This window comes from Parus major, chromosome 1 (genome assembly GCF_001522545.3).
Source record: "Parus major isolate Abel chromosome 1, Parus_major1.1, whole genome shotgun sequence".
Lineage (NCBI taxonomy): Eukaryota > Metazoa > Chordata > Aves > Passeriformes > Paridae > Parus > Parus major.
The window spans coordinates 26152273-26175312 of NC_031768.1; the positions used below are offsets into that span (position 1 = coordinate 26152273).

Consider the following 23040-nt stretch of genomic DNA (forward strand, 5'->3'; position numbering starts at 1 on the left):
GACAGTCTTTCTCTTCGAAACAGTGAAGAACCCCTTCAGCACAAATTTCTCTTTCTCTACAGTATGGACTGTAGAGAAAAGTCCCAGGACATGTTTATTTAGGGGGGTGTGGGGGCGGGGGCCCGCGCAGGGGGGTGTCCCCGGCGGCCCAAGCGCTCCCGGAACGCCGCGCTCGGGGCGCTGTTTCCGGGAGGGAGGGAGAGAAGGCGGGGGGCGGGTTTGGGCGCTGCACCGGCGGGCGGCCCGTGGTCCCTCGGCGGCTCCGGCATCCAGGGCGGCGCGGGAGGGAGGGAGGATGAACCTGGAGCGGCTCAGGAAGCGAGTGCGCCACTACATCGACCAGGTGAGCGCCCAGCGGGGGCTGCTGAGGAAGGGTCGGCAGCCCCCCGGGTTTTCCCCGAGGAAAAGCCGCTCTCGGAGTGGCTCCCGCAGAGAAGGAGGCCGGGGCGGGGCGGGAAGCGGTGCCGGCCTCTGCAACGGCGGAGAGGGCGTGATTTTGTAATTATGTCCCGTTTTCCCTGGAAGGGGAAGGAGCGGCGGTCAGGGAGGGGTGCGGCGGGCCGGAAGCGCCGCCTGTGCGGTCTCCAGAGGGAGCCGGGGCCTCCCGGTGGGTTTTCCTGGTTTCTCCCTCGTGTGGAGAAGGAGGGGAGCCGCCGTGGGGCTGCTGTGTAGCGAAGGCGTATTTGCAGGATCCCGCCCTCTCGGGTTGTGCAAGCTGGGCCGTACTTACCTGAGGCAGGGGGAAATGACCTCTGTTGCACCAGGGCAGGTTCAGGTTGGACATCAGGAAAAAAAAAAAAATCTTCTTGGTGAAATGGTGGTTAGGCATTGGAACTGACTTCCCAGGGCAGTGGTGGAGTCACCCTTCTTGGAAGTGGACATGGCGCTAGGTGACATGGTTTAGTGAATATGGTGGGTTCTGGCAAAGGTTGGACTTCGTTATCTTGGATGTCTTTTCCAACCTTAATGATTCAATGATTGTTTCAAGGGGGAATGGATTCAAACTTAGAGAAGTTAGGTTTAGATTAGATATCAGGAAGAAATTCTTTGAAGGTGGTGAGGATGGAACTTGAAACAGGATGCCCAGAGAAGCTGTGGATGCCCCTTCCTTGGAAGTGTTCAGGGCCTGGTTGGATGAGGTTTTGAGCAGCCTGGTCTGGTGGAAGGTGTAGCTGCCCATGGCAGGTTGGAACTAGACAATCTTTAAGGTCTCTTCTGACCCAGACCATTCTATGATTCTCTACCTGGTGATTAAGCTGCCCATTACGCTCTTGAAATGCCGCAGACGGCTCTTACAAGGGCAGGGTTGTTTTCATTTGCTGATGGATTCAGCAATTATGTTGCTGCAGGGCAAAAAAAGCAAAAAAAATACACAAGAGGGAAAATGCATATATAAATTAGGTTAAATGCAGCATCAAACTACAAAACTGCTCTCCTTCCAGTTCAGACTTGGTGCAGGCATCACTGCGGAGAAAAGCACACCCCTTAAATTCAGCAAAGACATTTCTCTGTGTGGCCAGCAAGTCTGACTGAAAGGCTGATTAGGGACTTAAGCTAATTTGGTGGGTTTGATTGGTTTCGTTAGTTGTTTGTTGTTCACATTTGTGTTGAAATGTTTCACCAAGCTGCTTTGCCACACAGCTGTATAGACAGCTGTGTACTTCTGAAGAAGGGGCATCAGGAGGAACAAGAAGTTGCTTTTTTGTGTAATAATGTGTCATCCTTTAATGCTGTAAAACTGCTCAACAGAGCATTGCCTTGTAAGCCTGGATTATACCTTTATTTTGTGGTGTTGAGATAATACTTTAAATGTCTTTTCTTGTAGACAGCTATTCAATGTGTGTGAGGTTGGTTTGTGTGTTTTTGTGGATTTTTTTTCCCCCTTGGGAGTGCAGATTGAAAACAAACTATTATTTTGACAAATTTGCTGGGTATTATTAATCTCTATCAAATAGGAAATATCAGAACATATGATAAAATAAACCACTTAGGTCATGGAGTGTAGTGCTTTATGAGGACTGGGATACCATCAGTGTGTGCATTTCAGAGGAGACTGCCAGACCTGTACTCCAAAAGCATTAAACAATCCCTAAGGTTCTGAACAAACTCCACAACTGCAATGGTGCAGGAGAGGAGAGATGCCATCAAGGCTTTCTTAGTCTTCAGAGAATCAGAATGGTTTGGGTTGAAAGGGACCATAAAGATCATCTAGTTCCAACCCCTTTCCAGGGGCAGGGACCAGGCTGCTCAGAGCCTCATCTAACCTGGCTTTGAACACTTCCAGGGATGGGACATCCACAGTTTATCTAGGCAACCTGTGCCAGTGCCTCACCACCCTCACAGCAAAGAACTTCCTCCTAACATCTAATCTAAACCTACTCTCTTTCTCAGTTTTAATCCATCCCCCCTTGTCCTCTTGCTGCACTCTCTTGTAAAGTCTTACAAATCCTTGCTATGGCAGGGTATCTGTTAAGTGTCCAGCATATCCTGGGGATCACATTAGACTTCTTTGCGTGGAGAGGGATAAAAAGGAACAGCAAGAGTGCCTGGTGATCTTCTCAGGAGATAATCCCAGCCAGTTCCATGAAATTTGGTCTGGCACCCCAAATCTGGTGCAACTTTAGCTGGGTTAGTGGGATGTACCTTCAAATTCTGCTTCTGTCTGATCTCTGGTTGCCACCACTCTTACCTGTTTCACGCCTGCCAAACTGGAGTCTCAGGAGTGAAAATGTGTATCCAAGAATAAGGGGAAATGCATGCAGGCACTATGGATTTATGTGAAGCTGAAGCACCTTGACTGGAGAATGAACATTTCTTGATTAGAGATGGTGCTGCTGAAGGTAGCTGAAGTAATTTTGGTGCCCTTTTTTTATATTTTGTATTCTCTTTCTTCTAAAAAGTAGTATTTTTTTTTATCTGGAGGTGGGGATTCTTGCTACTTTTTCAGTGATGGCAATTCAACTAACCACCTATTGCCATACTTACACAGCACATAACTTTTGGTCAAACATACCTGGATTTTATTGAAGATAAATGAACAAGTCCAAATTACTTTAGGATATTCCTTGGAGGTTACAGTATTGGCCCTTTTAAACTATTTTTTAAGTTACAAAGACCTGAAATATGAATTACCATTCATTAAAGACTACATGCAAGATACTAAATCTGACTGATGTACAGGGTATATCAAAATTGTCCAGAAAAGCTAACCCCAAAGGAATACTAATTATTTCTATCATGCTTTTGCAGCAACAGTATCAAAGTGCCCTGTTTTGGGCTGACAAAGTAGCTTCACTCTCTCATGGTAAGTGGTTGCTTTTTACATCGTATTTTATGAACTTCTTTCTGATACTGTTCTGTTTTGCTGGGGTTTTAGTGCGGTTTGGCCAAATGCTGATGTTTTGAGTTTGGTTTAAGTGCATTTTTGTGATCTTTGGAATGCCCTTCTCTTAAACAGAGCAGAGCTTATTTTCCTTACCTTTTGAACTTTGAGTTAAAATTGATGTTTGTACAAACCTTAAGGTTTGCCTTCCTTAAGAAACAAAAACCCAGGAGATCATGGTGGTTTCCCAGAGGACTCAGGGCTGCCCTGGGTGACAAGTACAACATGGGTTTACATTGGGAAGGTGTTGATGCTGTCCATAGCCACAAGCACTTACACTTCTTAAAGTTGTTCCAGGGATTTGATCCCCCAAAGGATTTGGTTGGGATCAAACCAAACCAGTAAGGAAGGAGGGTACCAAGCTGCACTTCTGAAATAGCAACTCCAAGCTATGGAAGTCTAGTGCTTTCACTGTTGTTAGGTTCCCACTGGTCTTTTAATTGAGAGACATTTATGGGTTGTTCTTTTCTGCCCTATGTCCAAGAGTAACCTGGAACTGCTGCTTTTTTTTAGTCTGTATCGTTTTTGTCTCCTTCTCATGACACACCTCTGTTATGACATTCTTTGTATTCACTGTCCCGTGCAATATCTGAGGTCTTTATAGTTAAAATCTGATTATCTTTTAATTTTACTCTCACTGATAGATACTGTAATTACTTTATACATATTTATAAATAAAATTTTGTAACTCTGTAGGATGTTAGACTAGGGGGAAGATACTTCTCTAGTGAAGCAAAAATGAACATTGTGTATTAAAATGTTTGAAGCTATATTTTAAAGCAGTGGATAATAATTTGTTCTTTCACTTTAGAGGAGCCACAGGATATCTACTGGTTGGCCCAGTGTCTTTACCTAACAGCTCAGTATCACAGGGCAGCACATGCCCTTCGATCGCGGAAGTTGGATAAGGTAGGTCATTTTAGTCAAAGGCATGCCACTGTTAGCCCTCTTTTAACTCTCTGCTGCTCACCACAGTGACTTCTCCACCATCACAGACTTATATGAAAAGTAATTAAGAAAGCTATATTTTGTTTATAAGGCCTTGTGTTCAATTGGTCAGGTTTAAACCATTGTTCTCAGATAGGGTCACAGAAAAGAGAAGGGGTCCAGGGATGTAACTGCAGCAGGTATGGGAAGGTGGATTGTCACTTCAGATGTAGTTGTTTCAATTTTCCTTCCACTCTAATAATGAGTGGTAAAGACAAGAGTCAAGTAAGTGTCCTTTGAGAATTTAGTAGAAGGGAAAGTGTTACAGGCTTGGTCAGGAAGGACTTTCGGTGGTGAAAGGGGTGAAGAAGCCATATAACTGAAAAAGGAGAGAGCAAAAGGGACTCCAGGAGTGTAAGCAAACACATTCTGTCTTTATAACCTGATGTGTGTGAAACTTCTCTTTCAGTTGTATGAGGCATGTCGCTACCTTGCAGCTAGATGTCATGTGAGTACACATTTTAACCCCTGCTGGAAACAAACAAAACTAAATAAAAGACACATCTTGGGAAGATTAGGTACCTGATTGGCAGTGTGGATAGATGTATTCAGGTTTAAATTTTCTGACAGTTGATTTTATTCTTTAACTTTCAGTTGGGTCACTGGAGTATCCATTGTGGCACTTACCTGAAGAAATCCAACTGACCTTTTTTCCCAGGAAATAATCCCCTAATATTATGTGGGCAAAGAATGTGAACCATTTTGGTCTCACATCTTAATGTTTACACTTTTATTTGGCGGGTTGTAATCTGAGCAGAGGAGATGTGACCTACGGTTGTATGACTACAGTTAGCAGCTTTATACTTCTTTATAAAGTGTCATACATAAAAGGTAAAGTGCAGTGCTTTCAGAAACACAACTGAATCAATTGATAGATTAAATACAAAAATTTGAAATAGAATAATGTGCTGCTTATAGAATAAGATGATGGTATTTTATTAAAAGTTGTGTTAACTCTTTTTAGAACAATACCTGTCTCTCTGACTGCATAATGCTGAATAATATATTTTTCTGTATGTACTTTAGTTTATCATTTTTGCATATTTTTATTATTTTATCATTATAGATGTCCAGTAAAAGAGATGACTGGAATATAAAATAACAAATAGCCAAATAAGAAAATGCATGCATGAAAAACCTGCTGATAAATACTAGCTGATAAAACCTATGCCTTTGAAACATGATGCTGTGTTTATTGATGCTTTATGTACAAATTTTTCAAAACCTTGTTTTTTACATGCACGTGTTTGGTTAGTATGCTGCAAAAGAGCATCAACAGGCCTTGGATATTCTTGATATGGAGGAGCCAATCAACAAACGACTTTTTGAAAAGTACTTGAAGGATGAAAGTGGGTTGAAAGATTCTGCCACAGACTGGGAGATGTCACAGTCTTCAGTAAGTGACATTATTTTAAGAAATATTTGTGAAGGAAGAAAACCTGTGAAATCAGAAAGTGATTTCACAGCTCTATGAATCTGAAACTGCATTAAAGCTTTCTTTTTCAGATAACATAATTTTCAGAAATGCTGAATCGTTTTTCTTTCACTCACATGTTTTGTGGTAGCTGTATGAAAATAACTCCGTTTGCAAAAATAAGCAGTGTTTTTCAACAGCTTCTTATAAATTATTTGCAGACACTTTACAGGAACTTCATGATCTAGCATTGGTTTTTACAGTCTTTTAGCTCTTTCTTGATAATATATTCTAACATTGCTTTCAATTTGGCTGCAGGTTCTGGGATAACAAAGCAAATTTTTCTCCTTCTCCAGTTATTTTTAATTAAATACTTCATAATCACTCAAGTGTTCTTCTCAGTGGGATATTCTTTGATCACATTTGTGAAAACTATGTGAGGTGAAGGTGAAAGTTGTGAAGCTCAATGAAAGATTTCTGTGTAGACACACAGTTTAAAGAGATTGGTACAATGTGTATGCTGAAGGGCCTGTGAAGAGCTGTTAGTTTCAAAGGTACAAATTAAAATTTATTAGCTGAAATTACAGTGTAGGTGATTGACAGACAGCATTTTCCCTTTAAGACTGAAGTAGCAAAATGGTTTACACTGCTGATATGAACTGATTTTGAAAGCTGGTATAATGGGATTAAAGGACTGTTATGTCTGATGATAGAGTTGGGTAATGTGTTAACTTTCTCTTTTGCTGACACTTTTGTGGCCTTCTGACTGAACTGAATACCTATCAAGGGAATTTGGAAAACATGTTAGTTAATAAACATTGTAGAACAACTGGTAATTATGGGTTTTCACTGTTTTCTTTTCTGGAATATCTCTGTTTTGGATGGAAAACAAAGATATATTTTTCTGTTCCACACAATTGAGTCCATTGATTTGGCCTTTTTTTATCTCTACTGTGGTCATCCTTGTTCTGCATGAAATATGTGGCTTAATGGTCAGCAAAGAAGTGTATTGCCTTTGGAAGGCATGAAGGATATGCCTTTGGATATGAAGGGAATTTACTATAATTAAGTTACAACTCAGTTTCAGAGAGCTGGATGCCAGCATTAGGAAAGATGAACTCTGTCCTCCTGTTTTGATTTTGAGCATCTGTTTGTTTGGCAGTAGGCAACCTGACAGAGCATTCTTTGGATTTTATTTTGAGATAGTAGAGACAACTTTTTATTTAAAGACAGCACTAGAAAATCAGGTTCTATCATACATGAAATACTTTTTACTTTCCAGAGAGCATATTTGATTTGTGCTCAAAACTAAATTGCAAACACTGATTCAATCTTTGACCTCCAGTCCTGCTTTTCCACCAGATCAAGAGCTCTATATGCCTTTTACGAGGGAAGATCTATGATGCTTTGGATAATAGAACACTGGCAACTTACAGCTACAAAGAGGCCTTGAAGCTTGATGTTTACTGCTTTGAAGCATTCGATCTTTTAACATCACACCATATGCTGACAGCACAAGAAGGTCTGGAGAGAAGTATTTCTCAAATACAAGTAAAAATTACCTGCTTTCTCATGATGTGTTTTCCTAGATAAAAATTAAGGCAATACAAAAAGTAGCAGACTTCAAAATGATAAGAATAGAAGATGTATGAAATGAGTGACTATTATGATTTGCACAAATTTGCATTTGAACTTTTATTTTTCAGTCCTGCAGTGCTAAGAGTTGAAAGAAACATGGTAAGACAACTGTCCTGCTTGTTAGCTCCTGAAGCTCGTCTGCTCTGCCCAGCCCAAACGAAGTTTTGTCCTGTATTCTCAATTTCACAGGCTTTGAGCCAATGAAACCCTCCTGGGGTTTGCTTAGATGTTAGTTAATAGAGCATTCTAAGTGATAACATTTGACGTGTGGAGTAAATAAAAAAAAAATTTCATCCTTATTACATTTTATTTTAAAGTCTAGAAGGAATAACTAATCAATCCTTAATTTCCAATATCAGTAGTATTATCTATTTCAGTGTATCTGTGCTTTTACAGTCCTTGCGGTTGGGATGACCATCATAAAATCCTTTATATTTCTAAGTTCTTGAAAAGTTGGATCTTGGTGTTTCTTCTGTAATATGACCACTTCAATGTCTTTTAATTCATATAGAAAAAGAACTCCTTGAATCTCTTCCTCTTAATAGACAGTGTACGGAAGAAGAACAGGAATTGCTTCACTTTTTATTTGAGAATAAATTGAAAAAGGTAAGTCCCAAAAATCTGGAGAATTGATTGGAAGTCTTGACTTTGTGTGTACATTTTCTTGGATCCTATTTATTCTGAACAATGAAATAAATATGGACTATGTAATTTTCAAAATTTTTTATGCAGTACATCTCACTTTATGCAGTAATGTAACAGGGTTGTTTTCTGCTATGGTGACAACTTGAAATTCTGATTTATGTTTTTGAAAATGTATTTATTGAGAAACTTCTAGGTGGGGAAAAAAAGTGTTAATAATGTAGACAGAACATCATTTACCTGAAAATATTAGGCTATAACAACATCATTCCAGACTATTCTTATCCAAAGATAAAGTGATAAGGAGCCAAAAAAATATATATTGTTCAGTTTTAATTTCTGCAGCCTACACAAAACATATTGACCATGGAGAGCATCTTTCGTGTTCCAAATGAGCTTTTAAATACATTTTAAAGAAGCATTTTACCAAATACAGGTTTTATGGACTTCCAGTTTAAAAATAAAAATTTTAAGAACTTTAAAGCTTCTTAAATAATCTTTTAGGACTAAAAATATTAATACTTATACCATCTGATTTTAGTTTAGTTTTTGTTTCAAATGTTGTTTCTTTTGTCTTGCAGTATAATAAACCCAGTGAAACACTGATTCCTGAATCAGTAGATGGTCTTCAGGAAAACCTGGATGTGGTAGTATCTTTAGCTGAAAGGCATTATTACAACTGTGACTTCAAAATGTGTTACAAGCTTACTTCAGTGTAAGTGTACAAAGCAACTTTCAGATTTTTTTCTCCTATGGTGAAGTGTAATAATTATGCCTGGACTTACAGCAAATATTATTGTTCAATGGGTAAGCATACATAACAATTCGATGTGTATTGTAATATACACGTCATGTGTTAAAATGTGTAGTTTGTGTCTGGCAAGACATGGTATTTTTGTAATACATATCAGAAGTATCCAAGGTAAAACTCAGTCAACACTGTGCTGAACTTCCCTTCATCCATCCTTATCTTCCTTATTCTGGTACCTTCAATTTCATGTGCTTTCTACGTACTTCTTGTTTGGCCTTCAGAATGAACTGGTTTGAATCAGTTGGTTAGTTAGGAAGTTTGGTTTCTCTGGCCAATTACAACAGTTACAATCTTATTGATAATGATCAAAAGATATTATTAATTTAAAAGCTAGTTTGAAAGCATGTTATTTCTAATTTTGATCGCCAAGTATCGTGTATGGGTTGTTACACACTCCAGACATGCACTGCTGCTCTGCTCAGAGGGGTCAGAACACTACTATGGTTTGCTTCTCAGCTGCTGTAGGTCTGGACTCATGGATGTGTTTTTGAATGCCACAGGAAACAAAATTTTACAGCTGAGCTAAATGTGACTCTGAAGGCATACTGCCTGTTGTTAACCTCAGGAAACTGAGGAGTATTGTTTGAAAGTTACTGTCAATTGTATGGAAATGAACAGAAATGTTTTTGTTTTCTGTCTGCTGGTTAAATATTAAGTGACCTGCAAAACAAAAGAGCATTTTATTATGATTTTCTAATTGTATATTCAGCTTGAAAGAATTTTGTTATTCCCTTTTGTTAAGCTAAATTAACTGTTATATTTCTGGTCTGAAGAGAGCCTTTATAATGCTGTTAATAGTTGTCTTTAAGTCGCAAATAGTTTTCTAATGCCTAAAGTGGTAATTTACTCAAACATCACATGCTATACAAGCAGTTTTCTTTTAACACATTAAAGTTTTTGAAATGTGCATTACAGTTTTTTTAATTTTTTTTTTTAGAGTGATGGAAAAAGATCCCTTCCATGCAAATTGTTTACCTGTACATATAGGGACACTTGTGGAGCTTAACAAAGCAAATGGTAAGGAACACAGCGTTTTATACAACACAACAGAAGGCTGTAAAGCCCCAATTTTAATAAAGAATTAAAGATGCCAGGAAAACCCCTTATATACCATTTGAAAAATTACATATATTTTTCCTCCTACCTGCCACTTCAAGAAAACAGTGGTAACTGGTAAAGAAGGGAATTTCAGAGCTGACAGCTAGATTGAGGGTTAGGGGAAAGTAGATGTGCAAAGAGTTCATGGTCATTAGTGTTGATATCTTTTAACCACTGGATTGTGTAGCCAGGAGCCCATGAGCTACACTGCCTCATCCCTGTCATTGTGATTTCTGTTTCCGGGTGATCTTTGTACAGTATCTGGCTTACTTTTTCTGGTCAACAATAAAACATAATAAATTAAACTAGACAGAACTGTTCAGCAGTTGGGTATGCTTAGGTAGACATGTTTATTCTGTGATAGAAAAAATTCTAGACTCTTCTTGCCTTTGCTGTTGTGGAGGCCTCTGGTCAGTTCCAGCAAATTAATAATCATGCAACACCTTCATTGGAATTTCAGGAATAGCTTACTTGCAGCTGGGGTGGGATTTTCTCATTCCAAACTGTATATAAATCAAGTGAACAGCTTGAATGTCGTTAAAATCAATTGGAAAATAGAACAAGGAGCTCATATGCTGTGCAGTCTCTTGGGAATGGTGCATTGTATGTATGCAAATAGATCATTAGGTGTATTGGCACTTGTTGGTGATTAGTGATGGTACCTCCTAGTTATTTTACAGCTAAGTACATCTGAAAATGGGGCCAGTACTCTGATTCTTCTTCTGAAGCTGCCTTGACAAGCATTATGTACATAAGTTAATATTTTGTAAACCAGTTGTATGATTTTTTTCTGGAGCTGAGAGTTGATACAAAAGTGCTCCAGGAAAATCTCTTTGGTTGAAGAGCACTGTGGTCTGAAGAAATAGAAACTTTATGTGCCATAATGCTATTTCCTTTGAAATTGCATGGGCAATAGAATGCTTATCCTGTAGCTCGTTACTGCTGCTATTATTAGAAAATCTGTAGTAAGTTATTCCAGTAACTAGAATTATTATTTTTACTAAAGAAGTAATCACTTGGAATTATTCCAAATAATATAATAATTTATTTGCTTTTGTCCTATTTTCAGCATATTAATGCACAGGACTCTACTTTGAAATGGATCTAGCCAGTATGTTATACCTTTTAGATGTAGGAAGTTGAATAGTGTTTTACCTTGACAAGGTACATTCAAGTGTAATACTACTGGCATTTATTTTAATCTATGTTAATGACCTAAGTTGTTGCAGAATTCTTAAAGGGTGGGAAGTAGAGCTGCTTATTTGTGTTCTGTGAAGACTTATGGGTTGTTTTGGTTGGGTTTTCTTTAGCTAATTGCAAAACAATCTATTTTGAGGCAGCTTGAAGCATTACCATTAAAAGAAAACTTTTTTTTTTTATTTATGGATTAATAATCTTAGATGTTCTGTATATTTTTTATGGAAAGCTAAAAGACTTGAAACATCTAAATGTTTTAGCATGTTTTAATTTTCTTTTCTTGTATCTTCCCACTATGTAGAGCTTTTCTATCTTTCTCACAAACTGGTGGATTTGTACCCAAATAATCCTGTAAGTTGTTCTAAGTTTTTGTTGTCAAGTAGTTTCTTTTTTAGGTGAAAGCACATAAAAGTTGTAATGTATTAGTTTGAGCTACAGAATTTAAAATCTGTTTCTGGATGAAGCTTGTAGAAATAGTTTGCTCTTTTTATTTTCTCTGCATTGTAATTTCCTTATGCCAAAGTTCTTTTTATAAAACTAAGTACCTGTAAAAGGTATTCAGTGCAAGTTATTTACTTTGATTAATAATTTAAAACAAATGCTACAGTAATAAATGTCTACATGTCCCTGAGCAACCTTGTCCAGTGTTTGATCACCTTCACAGTAAAAATTGTTTTTCTTTGAGTTGATCTTAATTTTCTGCGTTGCACCTTGTACCCATTGCTTCCTGTGCTGTCACTGCACCACTGAAAAGAATCTGGCTCTGCCTTGTATTCCCTACCTTTAAATAATTTAGGACAGCAATAAGCTTTCCACTTACCTCTTCATGAGGCTGAGTAAGCCCCAGTTAGAAAGGGACATGCCAGCAGCTCTAGCTTGTCTGTAGCACCAAATAATTTGAAGAGCTGACTGTGATTTCAGTGAAACTGTTCCTAACTTCTGTAATTATTATGTCTCCCTCTCTTTTGGTGCTTCACTAAAATGAGTGTGATGCATCTAATAATATTCTATTTTGACTTTAATGTGTAGGTGTCATGGTTTGCAGTAGGATGCTATTATCTCATGGTTGGCCACAAAAATGAACATGCTAGAAGATATCTCAGGTAATTTTTTTTCTGTTTTCCTTAGTGAATCTGTTGCTCACTTGCTAAGTAAACATTTAATGTTCATGATTGTTTGTAAGCTCATAAAGAAGCCTCAACAAACTGGTAACTACTTAAGTACATTTGTTGCCACCCTTTTTTTTTTTTAATAGCAATTTAGACCTGGTCCATAGAGATACTTTAAAAATGAAGAAGACTTATGTTGTATCTCTCTAGGCAGTCCCCTTTCCTGTTCTGGGCAGGCGTAGTCCTGCAGTCACTCATGCTGCTGAGCTAACTACAGCTGTAGGTGATCAGGCCTCAGTTCTCAGCTGAGGGACACTTAGGCATTCTCCCAGGTTCAGGTTTCATATCTGAAAGGGAAGAATTATATGGAAAATTCTGACATGTGGCTGTCAAGTTCTTTCTGTGCACAAGCAGTGGTAGGCTTTTCGGGTTTGTTTAATGCTGTTTCCTGTAGGTCTTCTGTATGTGTAGTGAATATCAGCACAGGGACCTTTGTGAAGTAGGACATTTGTTCTGGTGCTGTAAGCTTAAACTGAGATGGCATAAATCAACCTGTAAAACTAATTTTTCCTGAGACCTTTACAGGCAATATATGTAAAGATGGGTTAGTCATTTAGATTTTTCAAATGCCTGGTTATTATGAGTAAAATATTAACATTCATTATAAGCAGCATGGGGAATTTCTTCAACTAGCTGTCCTAAATGATATATTTGGTTTGGTGCTGAATTGAAAACCGTCTTGAAGTGTACAAGCATCTCTAGACAGCAAGAAAGGATCTGTAGATACGTTGAAGAGAAAAACAAACCAAAAAACAACCAAAATTCATAGTAGTTCTGGCAAAATGGAAAAGATGTTAGCTAAAAGTGAAATAGTAACAAGATACTTAAATTTCTTGGAGAAGAATGATAGTATAAAGCTAACAAGGCTAGGGACTACTATGGGCTACACAGTGGTATCCAAAAAAGAAACTTGAAAACACAGTCAAATACCCACGTACCTTTCACTGCTGTCACAGGTAGCAAGATAGAAATGTTTGAATATGTAAAGTTTTGTCTCAGAAGACAGAGAACAAACTGTTCTCTATGATCTGTGATGAGAAATAATGAGTTTAACTGTGACAGATAAAATTTAGATTTTATGTTAGAAAAAAAATAAGTTTTTAAGGATAGTTAAGCAGTATGCTAGAATACTTATGGAACATGTATTATCTCCATGTCAGAAGCTTTTAAGAAAAGACTGGGCACACTTGTTATGAGCTGTTTAGTTATGAAAGCCTTGCCTTCAGATTCAGAGAATAATCTACATAGCTTCCTAATGTTCCTGTCAAGTCCTCCTTTCTGTAAAGTCTCGATGACTTGATGATCAGGTTGCAGTTCTCAGCTCAAGACTTGAGTGATATTTTGTATACTTCTGTGATGCACGGCCTATGAAGTGACAAATGTTCATCTTCTTCAAGGCTAGTGCAATTAGATGGCAAAATTTCAACCTAAGTGTTCATTTGGTATTTTCATATCCCACTTCTTAAGCTTGGATTTGATAGAATATATTTATTTTAAAATGTATAGCTAGGATTTTGCAATGAGTTTTGAGTCACTACTAATGTTTTCGATATTTTACTCAATTCACCTACTAAATAATTATGCTCAGTAATGTAAAATAATTCCTCCAGTCTGTTAACAGTAGCAGAAATAATAAAACCAATTCACAAGAATGTGTGATGCTTCTAAGTGCTAAATAGTGTGAAGTTTTAAAATTAACTTTGTTTTCCAGTGGTCGTTACAGACAATTATCTTAATAGATACCTAACCATGTGGCATAGCATTGCTATCTAACTAGTCATCTGAAGCAGATGAAATTTAATTTCAAACGTGTTTGCTTGTAACTTGCCCTTGTTTTTAGCAAAGCTACTACACTGGAGCGAACCTATGGCCCTGCATGGATAGCATATGGACATTCATTCGCAGTGGAGAGTGAGCATGACCAAGCAATGGCTGCGTACTTCACAGCTGCACAGCTCATGAAAGGGTGTGTACAAACATCATATTCAGAGAGATTCAAAGGAATCCAAAATTCAAAGGAAGTGTAGAATATTGACTTACATCCCTTTAAGCAGTAGCAATGCATTTGCAACAATTACCTGGTAGAGAACAAGGGAGAAAAAAAACCCCGAATAATTTAACTGTCTGCATTTAACTGCATTTTTTGTGATTATTATTCTGATTTTATAAGTTCTAAAGACAAGTTTTATATAAAGGTAATCAAAATTCTACCTGAACATCTTCTGAAATTTGTGAATCATGGCTGTCATACTAGCTCATCTACTGCTGTATAGTAATAGCTCGAACAGCTCTTTCATGCTGTGGGAGGGGATTGTAAAATGAGTCGTGAACTAATTGTGTTATATTGCATATAAAACCATTGTATTTGATTGTGGTTACTGGTAAATGTAATTCTTTTATTGATTACTTCTTCTATATTCTATTTGTAAATTAAATGTATGAATGAAATTAAGGGAAAAATCATCAGAACTAAACTTGAGTGCTGAGAAAATATATGTGATTGCAGAGCAAGTTACAATTACATTTTGGAGTTCAGTCTCTTGTTAAACAGAGATGGAAAGTCTTTTAAACTTCCCCTTAGATTAGTAGTCCATTCAAATCAGCTTTTACTTGGATGTACATAAACATATGCAAAGAGTTGGCATGTCTTTATAGTTTGTGACTCCATTCTTGACAACTACACAGAAACAAATGTGCACTTTGTTTTGCGGTTTTTAGGTGTCATTTGCCGATGCTCTATATTGGACTGGAATATGGTTTGACCAACAATTCCAAGTTGGCTGAACGGTTTTTCAGCCAAGCTTTAAGCATTGCACCTGAAGATCCTTTTGTTATGCATGAAGTTGGAGTGGTAGCATTTCAAAATGGAGAGTAAGCTTGCAAAATACAATCAAATGCTATCTTAAATGTGGATTACTCTGAATTGTAATGTGCCAGTATCTCCCCTAAAGTACTTATATTGGACTATAGTGTCTTTTGGTTATAGTTTAAATGGTGTTCACCTTAAATCCTTGCTTTCTACATTGTTCTTCCTTGTTTAGGATTGAACAAGAACAGAATTTAATGCTTGAGGAACATCCAGAGATTGATGCTATCTTCCATGTGCCTGTCATTGTGTAGTTGAATGCATGAAAAGGCATCTATTTGCGCACATAGTATAAAATTTTGTACAGCAAACATTTTGTCAGCTTAGGAGTTCCAAATATATTCTAGGGAAAAAAACTAACCTATACAAGAAGTGTTTAGTCAATATTTTTAGTTTGATTCTGATTTATTTTTATTTTTTTTTTAGTTTTGTCTTGGTAGCTCTTAGGACCACAATGCAAAATATAGCCAAGTGTAAATTTTTAGGTTTTATATTTAATTTCACTCATATAATGAAATAATGTCATAGAAGTCTTTTTTGAATACAGTTTTCTCCTACTGCTAATGAAAACTCTTCATTAATTTACTTTTTTCCCTCCCCACCCCTTCAATCCTTAGCTGGAAAACTGCAGAAAAGTGGTTCCTTGATGCACTGGAAAAAATCAAAGCTATTGGAAATGAGGTATTTATTCTAATAACATGCAAGGTCATAAATCTGTAAAATTCCTGCAAATTCTGTAATAGCTTGTGACAAAACATGTTGTGCTTATTTTAAGATAAAAGTAATACAGTATAAATTATATTTGAAAGCTGTGTCTTCAGTGCTCCTAGGCTGAGACTTGACTTTTTCTAGTTAAGTAGAAAACAAGTTTTGTTTGGTTTGCATCAAGTTTTAATATTTTTGGGGAATGTAAAAAATAGAAAAATGAGTTATTGAATACAGGTTTTGAGCTTGTGTGTTTTGTTAGGAGTTTAAAATGCTTGTGATATTTTTCTTGTTCATAAACAAAATTCTCTATTCATGTGTATGTTGGTTTTGTTTTCTTAAAGTAGACAAAATTTAAAGTCTAGGAAGCTGCAGTTATTTGAATTGTTGCATTATTTTGCAGGTAACAGTTGATAAGTGGGAGCCTTTATTGAACAACTTGGGACATGTCTGCAGAAAACTCAAGTAAGCAGAGAGTAATGGAGCTCCATTTCTCTGTAATGCTGCACAAATGTGTTTTCTCTCTCCTTTATGTCAAGACTGTGTACCACATAAGAACAGTGTAGACTTAACCTGTAAGAAATAGGTTCTCTAAATCAGCTCGTGAACATAGCTACATTAATCATCCCTTATATTGCGTTTATTACACAAAAGCTAAAGTACTTAATGTAAAAGCCTTTCTTTAACTATTGATTCTTATTAGGGAATTAGTTGTAGCCTTTTAGATGCTTGTATGGGCGTGAATTTTAACTCTCCACTGTCCTAGTCCTCACATACTGAAATATGTGCACTGATTTAATTAACATAAAGGTGGGTTTGTGCCAATTAATTGCTTGGATTAGCACTTGCTTTTCTTTACTGAAGTGAAATATTCACTGGCATTATAACACAGCAAGGGTGTCTTAATCTGTGTTTTTCAGAAGAAAACTATTTAATATTTTGTTTCATGTTTCATTCCATGAATAGGAAAAGTGCAAAGTACATATACAAACTTTAACAATTTTAACATAGAAACGTTTTCTCATTAATTACCTTAATCTGACTTTAGCCAGTGCTTTCTTTTGTTCAATCAATGCATTTTTTAAAAAATATTTTTAGTGGTTTTTATTGCTCAATTGGTGTACACTGTAATTTTTGTTTCAAAGCTGCTAATGAGAATGTGATTATGGTAGATGAAAGCTGTACTTCTGCTTTGGCTTTGTTAGTAATTGCTTTGTGCTTGAATTTCCAATTAGTCTTTATTTTCATTATGAAATAAGGATGTATAACAGTTACTCCTTGTGCCAAGATCTAACAAAAGGCATGCTTCTGAAATCTGTTCATGAGTATAATTGCAGGGTTTTTTCAAATACTTGTTTTGTTTATAATTACTTTTGTCTTTTTTTTAATTTCTACAGTAAGTTACTAACTGCTTTGTACAACTTCTAATATTTGCTCAGGTTCAGAAATCAAAGCTAAAATATTTTTACATACTTGTAAACCATCTTCCAAGAAAATCAATCTGAGAATTTAGGCAGCTGTACATAAGCTTTGACATTCTAAAAAACTCTGTAATAACTAATTTAGTAGTGTCTGTAATACATAATAGGGCTATTATGAATTTACTGGATATATATCTACTCACTAATATTATGTGGTTGAAATGAAAGCAGCATATTCAAATACAGTAGTAGTCAATTGGACGTGTAAATACTGTGAGTGGAAATGAAATTGAAATCATGTGAAAGGTTTGTGCAGCAATCAAATAATTGCATAATTTTTCTTCCTCAATTACTTGATGTCCTCTAACAACTTCATGTCTGGCTCATTGCATAATTTCATTATCACTTTGGATGTTAAAATTTCTTCTGAACATGTGATATCTATCTTTATTTTTAACAATGTGGAACTAGGATGTCAAATGTGACAATTTAATTTCTCAGAGTAAAGTTGCAGTGTACATTTAATCCTTATTTTATAAAATAACAAATGCAATAATCAGTGTAATTAATAGGTAATTTTTAAAGACAGGTTAGTATTTGATAAATATCATGGATATGTGTAAATCTCCTTTTCTTATAGAGTGTGTCATAAGATGATGAAGGTACCAGTGTACACAACACTTAAGGGTTGTGAGATTTCTACCCAGAGAGCATTTCTCAGTTTGAATCATGTGTGATTTAGTCTTGTAGTGCTCCTTCTCTCCCTCAGGAAGACAAATGAAAGCTACAGAAAGAAAGCCTGTGCTACAATGAACAGCATTAAACATCTAAAGCAATTTACCATATCAAATAGCTAAGATCTCTAAATGGGACCTAGCTGTAGGCTAGGCTGTTTTGCTACATAAGGAGAATAGTGATTTCTCAATTATACTGAAGAAGAAAATTGTTGATATTCATGAGTCTTTTGTAAATTCTATTATTATGTTCAGAGTGTGAAGCAATAATTTTAAAGTTCTGGTGCAATTGTGTTCCACTTTGCTAAGGAAAATACCCACAGGGTATTGTAAAAACACCTTTCACCGTGAAACTTACTAATAGATCTCCTGCACTTAACCCTAACAGGAAGTATGAAGAAGCACTGGAATACCATCGCCAGGCTTTGGTATTAATCCCTCAGAATGCTTCTACTTACTCTGCCATTGGCTACATACACAGCCTCATGGGCAATTTTGAAAGCGCCATTGACTATTTCCACACGGTATGTAACTGGCTTCAGCTGAAGGGCTAGTCATAGATTCTGTTGTTTACTGTTTCACTCTGGTTTGGGTTTAGAGCAGCCTTTTTTCCAGCCTCCAAGTAAGTGCTTATTTTATAATCTTTTTTTTTTTTTTCTTAAATCTTCTATACTTCATTGATTAGGTAAAAAATGGCCTCTTTGGCAAACTTTGAATTGCAATTTACATTTTATGTACATAAGCTTCTCATGCACCTGAAATAATTTTAACTACTTCCAACCTAGACATTTTACAGTAAGTAAACAGCAGCATATGTTATATCTCATGATATGTAAATTATTTCCTGTCTGTATATACGTTCTTTTCTGGTTTTGTTTTCATACTTTCCTTGCTTACTACTTCAGCCAGTTCATATGATGGTGTTATTTTGGTTGTGCAATGTTTTGCAGTGAAGACTATGCTCAGATAATATTGTGGAACAACAAACCAATAAACTGAACCATTGCAGACTTAAGATGTAAATGTTTTTATTTGCTGCTAAATATTTTCTACTGGTTTTTTTGTTTGTTTTTTTTTTTTTAATAGGCCCTTGGTCTCAGACGGGATGACACATTTTCGGTCACAATGCTTGGACACTGCATCGAAATGTACATCGGTGATTCTGAAGCCTATATTGGTAAATATCTAACTTATGTGTATCTTAAGTCATTGAGTCCTTTGAGAGGAGTGTTACTCTTATGTCAAAAAGGACTGCCTACCACTACCTAATTAACTCACAAAGCAGAGGATGTTTTTGTTTGGTTTTTTTAATGTCTGAGTAAGAACTCAGCAGCAATTGCAGATGACCACTGGTTTTTGTGAGCATCATGACAGTAAACTCTCATCAGCATAAAGAAAGGAAACGCTTTCTCATTAAAGGTATAAATGGTTTATTTTATAGAAAATACTGGTTTGTGGCATCTTAGATTGCAAAGGGAATGGGGAAAAAAATAAACAGGGGTATGGAGTTAGGAAATCAGAGCTAATGCTAATGCTGGTGTAGAGTAAGGTATTTTCACCTTGTCAGAAGTTGTCTCTGTGGAGACAGGATAGGTTCTTCTGACTCCAAAAATACACCTTTATATATGGTAAAAAAGGTGCTTCGTAACAGTAATACATTATATTGCCGTAGGTTTAAATTTTCTATAAAAGTTTTTTCTCTGAAAAAAAATATATTTTTTTATAAATTTATGCTTCATTGAACTTAATGATTTATCTGTAATGAACACAGTTGATGTCCTGTCAAAGATGTTAAGAAGGCTGAAGCATTAAAAGTAAAATTCATCCATGTGCTCTAGAGCTTTTCCTGCAGATTTTTCACACAATTGAAACAGATGTTTCTTCTCAATATTGTCTTGCTCCATATGTAGTCATTTAACACATCTGGAAGAACTGTGCAGCCATGTGATATGCATTAATGCAAACCAAGCTGTGTGTAACTTAAACAAGAAAAAAAGCCCCTTGGAGAATTGGGAAGGGAATTGGCAATTACTTCTCAAAACAGACTTTTTGAGTTTGAATTGTGCTTCTTGTATTGTGCTTTTTTGAGAAAGGAGGCTGCTGGATTTTTTCAGAACTTATTTAGCTTCAGTCATTAAGCAGCAGCAGCTCCTTGATGGTCTGAAAGCAGAGAATTAGTTAGTAGTTGCTGAATGATAGTTTCTTTGAGATTACAGTTTAGAGAGTATTAATTTGAAATGAATGAATTGTTTGTCTGTTTTCCTAGGAACAGAGATCAAAGACAAATTAAGATGTTATGACTTCGATGTACACACAGTGAAGACTTTAAAGAACATAATTTCACCTCCCTGGGATTTCAGAGAATTCGACATAGAAAGACAAACTCTGGATGAAAGTGGCATAGTAACATTAGAGACATCAAATCAAAGGAAAAGTACAGATACCAGTCGCCCATTGGAAGAAACATTTGAGATTGAAATGAATGAAAGTGATATGATGTTAGAAACATCAATGTCAGACCACAGTACGTGACCATAAATACTGGTAGAGAGCTCATTTTGTCTAAGTGTAGTATGTTTGTTTTAGCATTTTTGTTATGGTGTTGTACTTTCATGAATTTGCTATTTTTTATATGAATTCAAACTACTATGTACTTAACACCGGGAGTTTTGTAGTTCCTACTTTATAAATATTCCTTTCCTGATAGCACTCTCATGAATCCCCATCTGAATCAAGAAGACGTTATTGCATTGATGCAGGCCATATCCATAGCTTGAATCCAGAGTATTTTGCACATGTCTGTGCATTACTGAACATCAATTCAAGTTTTAGACACAACTGCACTTTGGAATTCAAGAGTATCAAGAGAGGAAAAGCTTGGGGAGGAGTCTGTATTTTATCAGCAATTGCACACACTCTCACTGTGGAAATCTGTTGGGTCCAGGTGATCCTATTGCTTTCTTGTGAGGACCAGCACAGTAGTGAAGTCTGGTTCTGTCACAGTGACAACGGGAATTGTGCTGTGGCTCCACAAAGGGAACTGGAGATGCCTAAATTTCCCTTCCATATGTTAGAAAATATGGATTGGATTTTGCGTTGAGTGCAGAATTAAAGAACAATCCCATATATTTTTAAACATGAAAAAATAAGGGGAATAAAAATGTTTTACTTCCTAGTCCTAAAACAATTCGCCCAGTTACACATTCTCCTGAAAAACATAGTATGAGCCATGAGTCTTAAGTGAAAAAGTATCCAAGCAGAGTGTTGGAAAAATTAATCATTTAGGAAGCATATGCATCTCCTGGGCAGAGAGTCAGGTCTCTGTTCTTCAGCGTGGCTGGCAAAAACGGTTCATACAAAGGGCTTTCTTTTCTTTTGGAAACTGGTAACTGGGGTGTGGTGCAGGTGACTTCTTTGAAGTAAACTGGGGATTTTTCCTGGGCACTCTGGAAGAATCTATAATGAGTGTCTCAACAGCTACTCTATTAGGCAAGTCTCTTCCTTTAAAGGATCTTTTGATAGTTATTTTTACATCTGTGCTTATGTATCTGGAATGATTGTAACCAAGACTATCTCATGGATAATATGACAGCAAAGCCTTGTTGCTGCACACAGGATATTGCAAATAGATTCTCAAAGATTCTCAAGTAACCAAGCTCCTTCTTCTTTATATCATTAATTTTTAATCCAGCATATGTAAATCTAGTTTTCTAGTAAGACATCATGGCAGTTTCTAAATGGAAGGTGGCAAAACAGTCTTCTAGAGAATCAGGCCTTTTGACTACTGTCAGATGGATATAAATCTTGCATTGTTTTCCTCTGTTACTAATTTTTTTTCATTGGCAAAATGGTTTTAAATATTGATAAAAGTTCATCTTTCTTCCTGCACTCCCCAGTTACAATCTGATGCTGTGTCGGCTGTGATGGCAACGCTGGTTTCTTATTCCTGCCTGTAGGAATCTACTGTTCTACCTTCTCAGCCATGGTATTACAAATCCTTATGTGGTTACATTGTAAACAAAAGCAAGGAACTGGAACAGCATTTTAAAATAGTTTCTAGATCTGATCAATTCTCAGGTTCAAGGAGAGCAAGCCACTGGTGTGTTACTTGTCATCAGTGGGGCAAAATGGTTGGAGTGGGAGGAAACAGATGGAATAGCAAGAATGGGCACTGCTGTAATGGCAGCCTATCGTGACACTGTGCCTTGGCAGGTATCTGTTGGAGGTTTTTTGGCTGGCTATTGCTAACCTTCGTTTATTGGTATTAAAAATTTCCTAGAAAGAAATGTTTGCAAAGTGTCCTAGATTGTGAAGGACTCTTTTGGGTGTCAGAGGAATTCTTAATATGGCTTGGCTTGGCTCCAAGCCTTTTAGGCAGCTACAGTTGGGTTAGAACTTGTGAACTGGTTCATGATGTATGTCTCAGACAGGACTTTAGGAAAAGCTTTTCTCTCCTCATTCATCTTCTCTAAAATGTCTTGACCAGCTCTTGTTCTGTCTTAATCCTTGCCTTTGTACAGGCAGCACCTCCTTGCCCTGGTCTTCTGCACCTCCCATCACCTGTCGTGCTCCAGTCCTGCTCTTCCTAGATAGTGCTTGGTGCCTTTCTGGGTTATGATGACATTCATCCTGGCTCTAGTTAAATTGAGTATTTTCCTTATCTTCATGAGGACTTTGATTATTAGTTCCAGCCTGACTTGACCTCAGATTCTTGATTCCTGCTGCAAGCCATTGCCATTGCCTCGCTTGGCTTTGGCAGCTGGGTACAAGGATCCAGGACTGTCAGGTTGGGTGGCTTATAAATATGCCCCCAAAAGAGACATTTTTACTGTCTCATAATGTCATCTTACTCTTCCAAAGATTACTTTTGTCCCAGAGGCAAATTTTGTCATTCCTCCCCCCAGAGTGGGGAGATCTGACTGTTATCTTAAGGGTTCTCATAACAGATATGAAAACCCACAAGATATTTGTACTGC

The 23040-nt window shown here is 36.9% G+C and overlaps 1 protein-coding gene across 1 annotated transcript; it reads left to right on the forward strand.

The window, feature by feature from the left end:
• Positions 1–239: 239 nt before the first annotated feature.
• On the forward strand, positions 240–20722 carry CDC16 (cell division cycle 16). The gene is made up of 18 exons (XM_015627826.3): positions 240–343; positions 3250–3304; positions 4194–4291; positions 4779–4817; positions 5625–5765; positions 7146–7305; positions 7933–8027; positions 8645–8778; positions 9812–9891; positions 11471–11520; positions 12199–12272; positions 14179–14304; positions 15057–15209; positions 15822–15885; positions 16313–16374; positions 18453–18588; positions 19151–19241; positions 20331–20722. The coding sequence occupies exons 1-18, from the start codon at positions 296–298 to the stop codon at positions 20594–20596; spliced, it is 1872 nt and encodes a 623-aa protein (XP_015483312.1). The 5' UTR covers positions 240–295; the 3' UTR covers positions 20597–20722.
• Positions 20723–23040: the final 2318 nt, after the last annotated feature.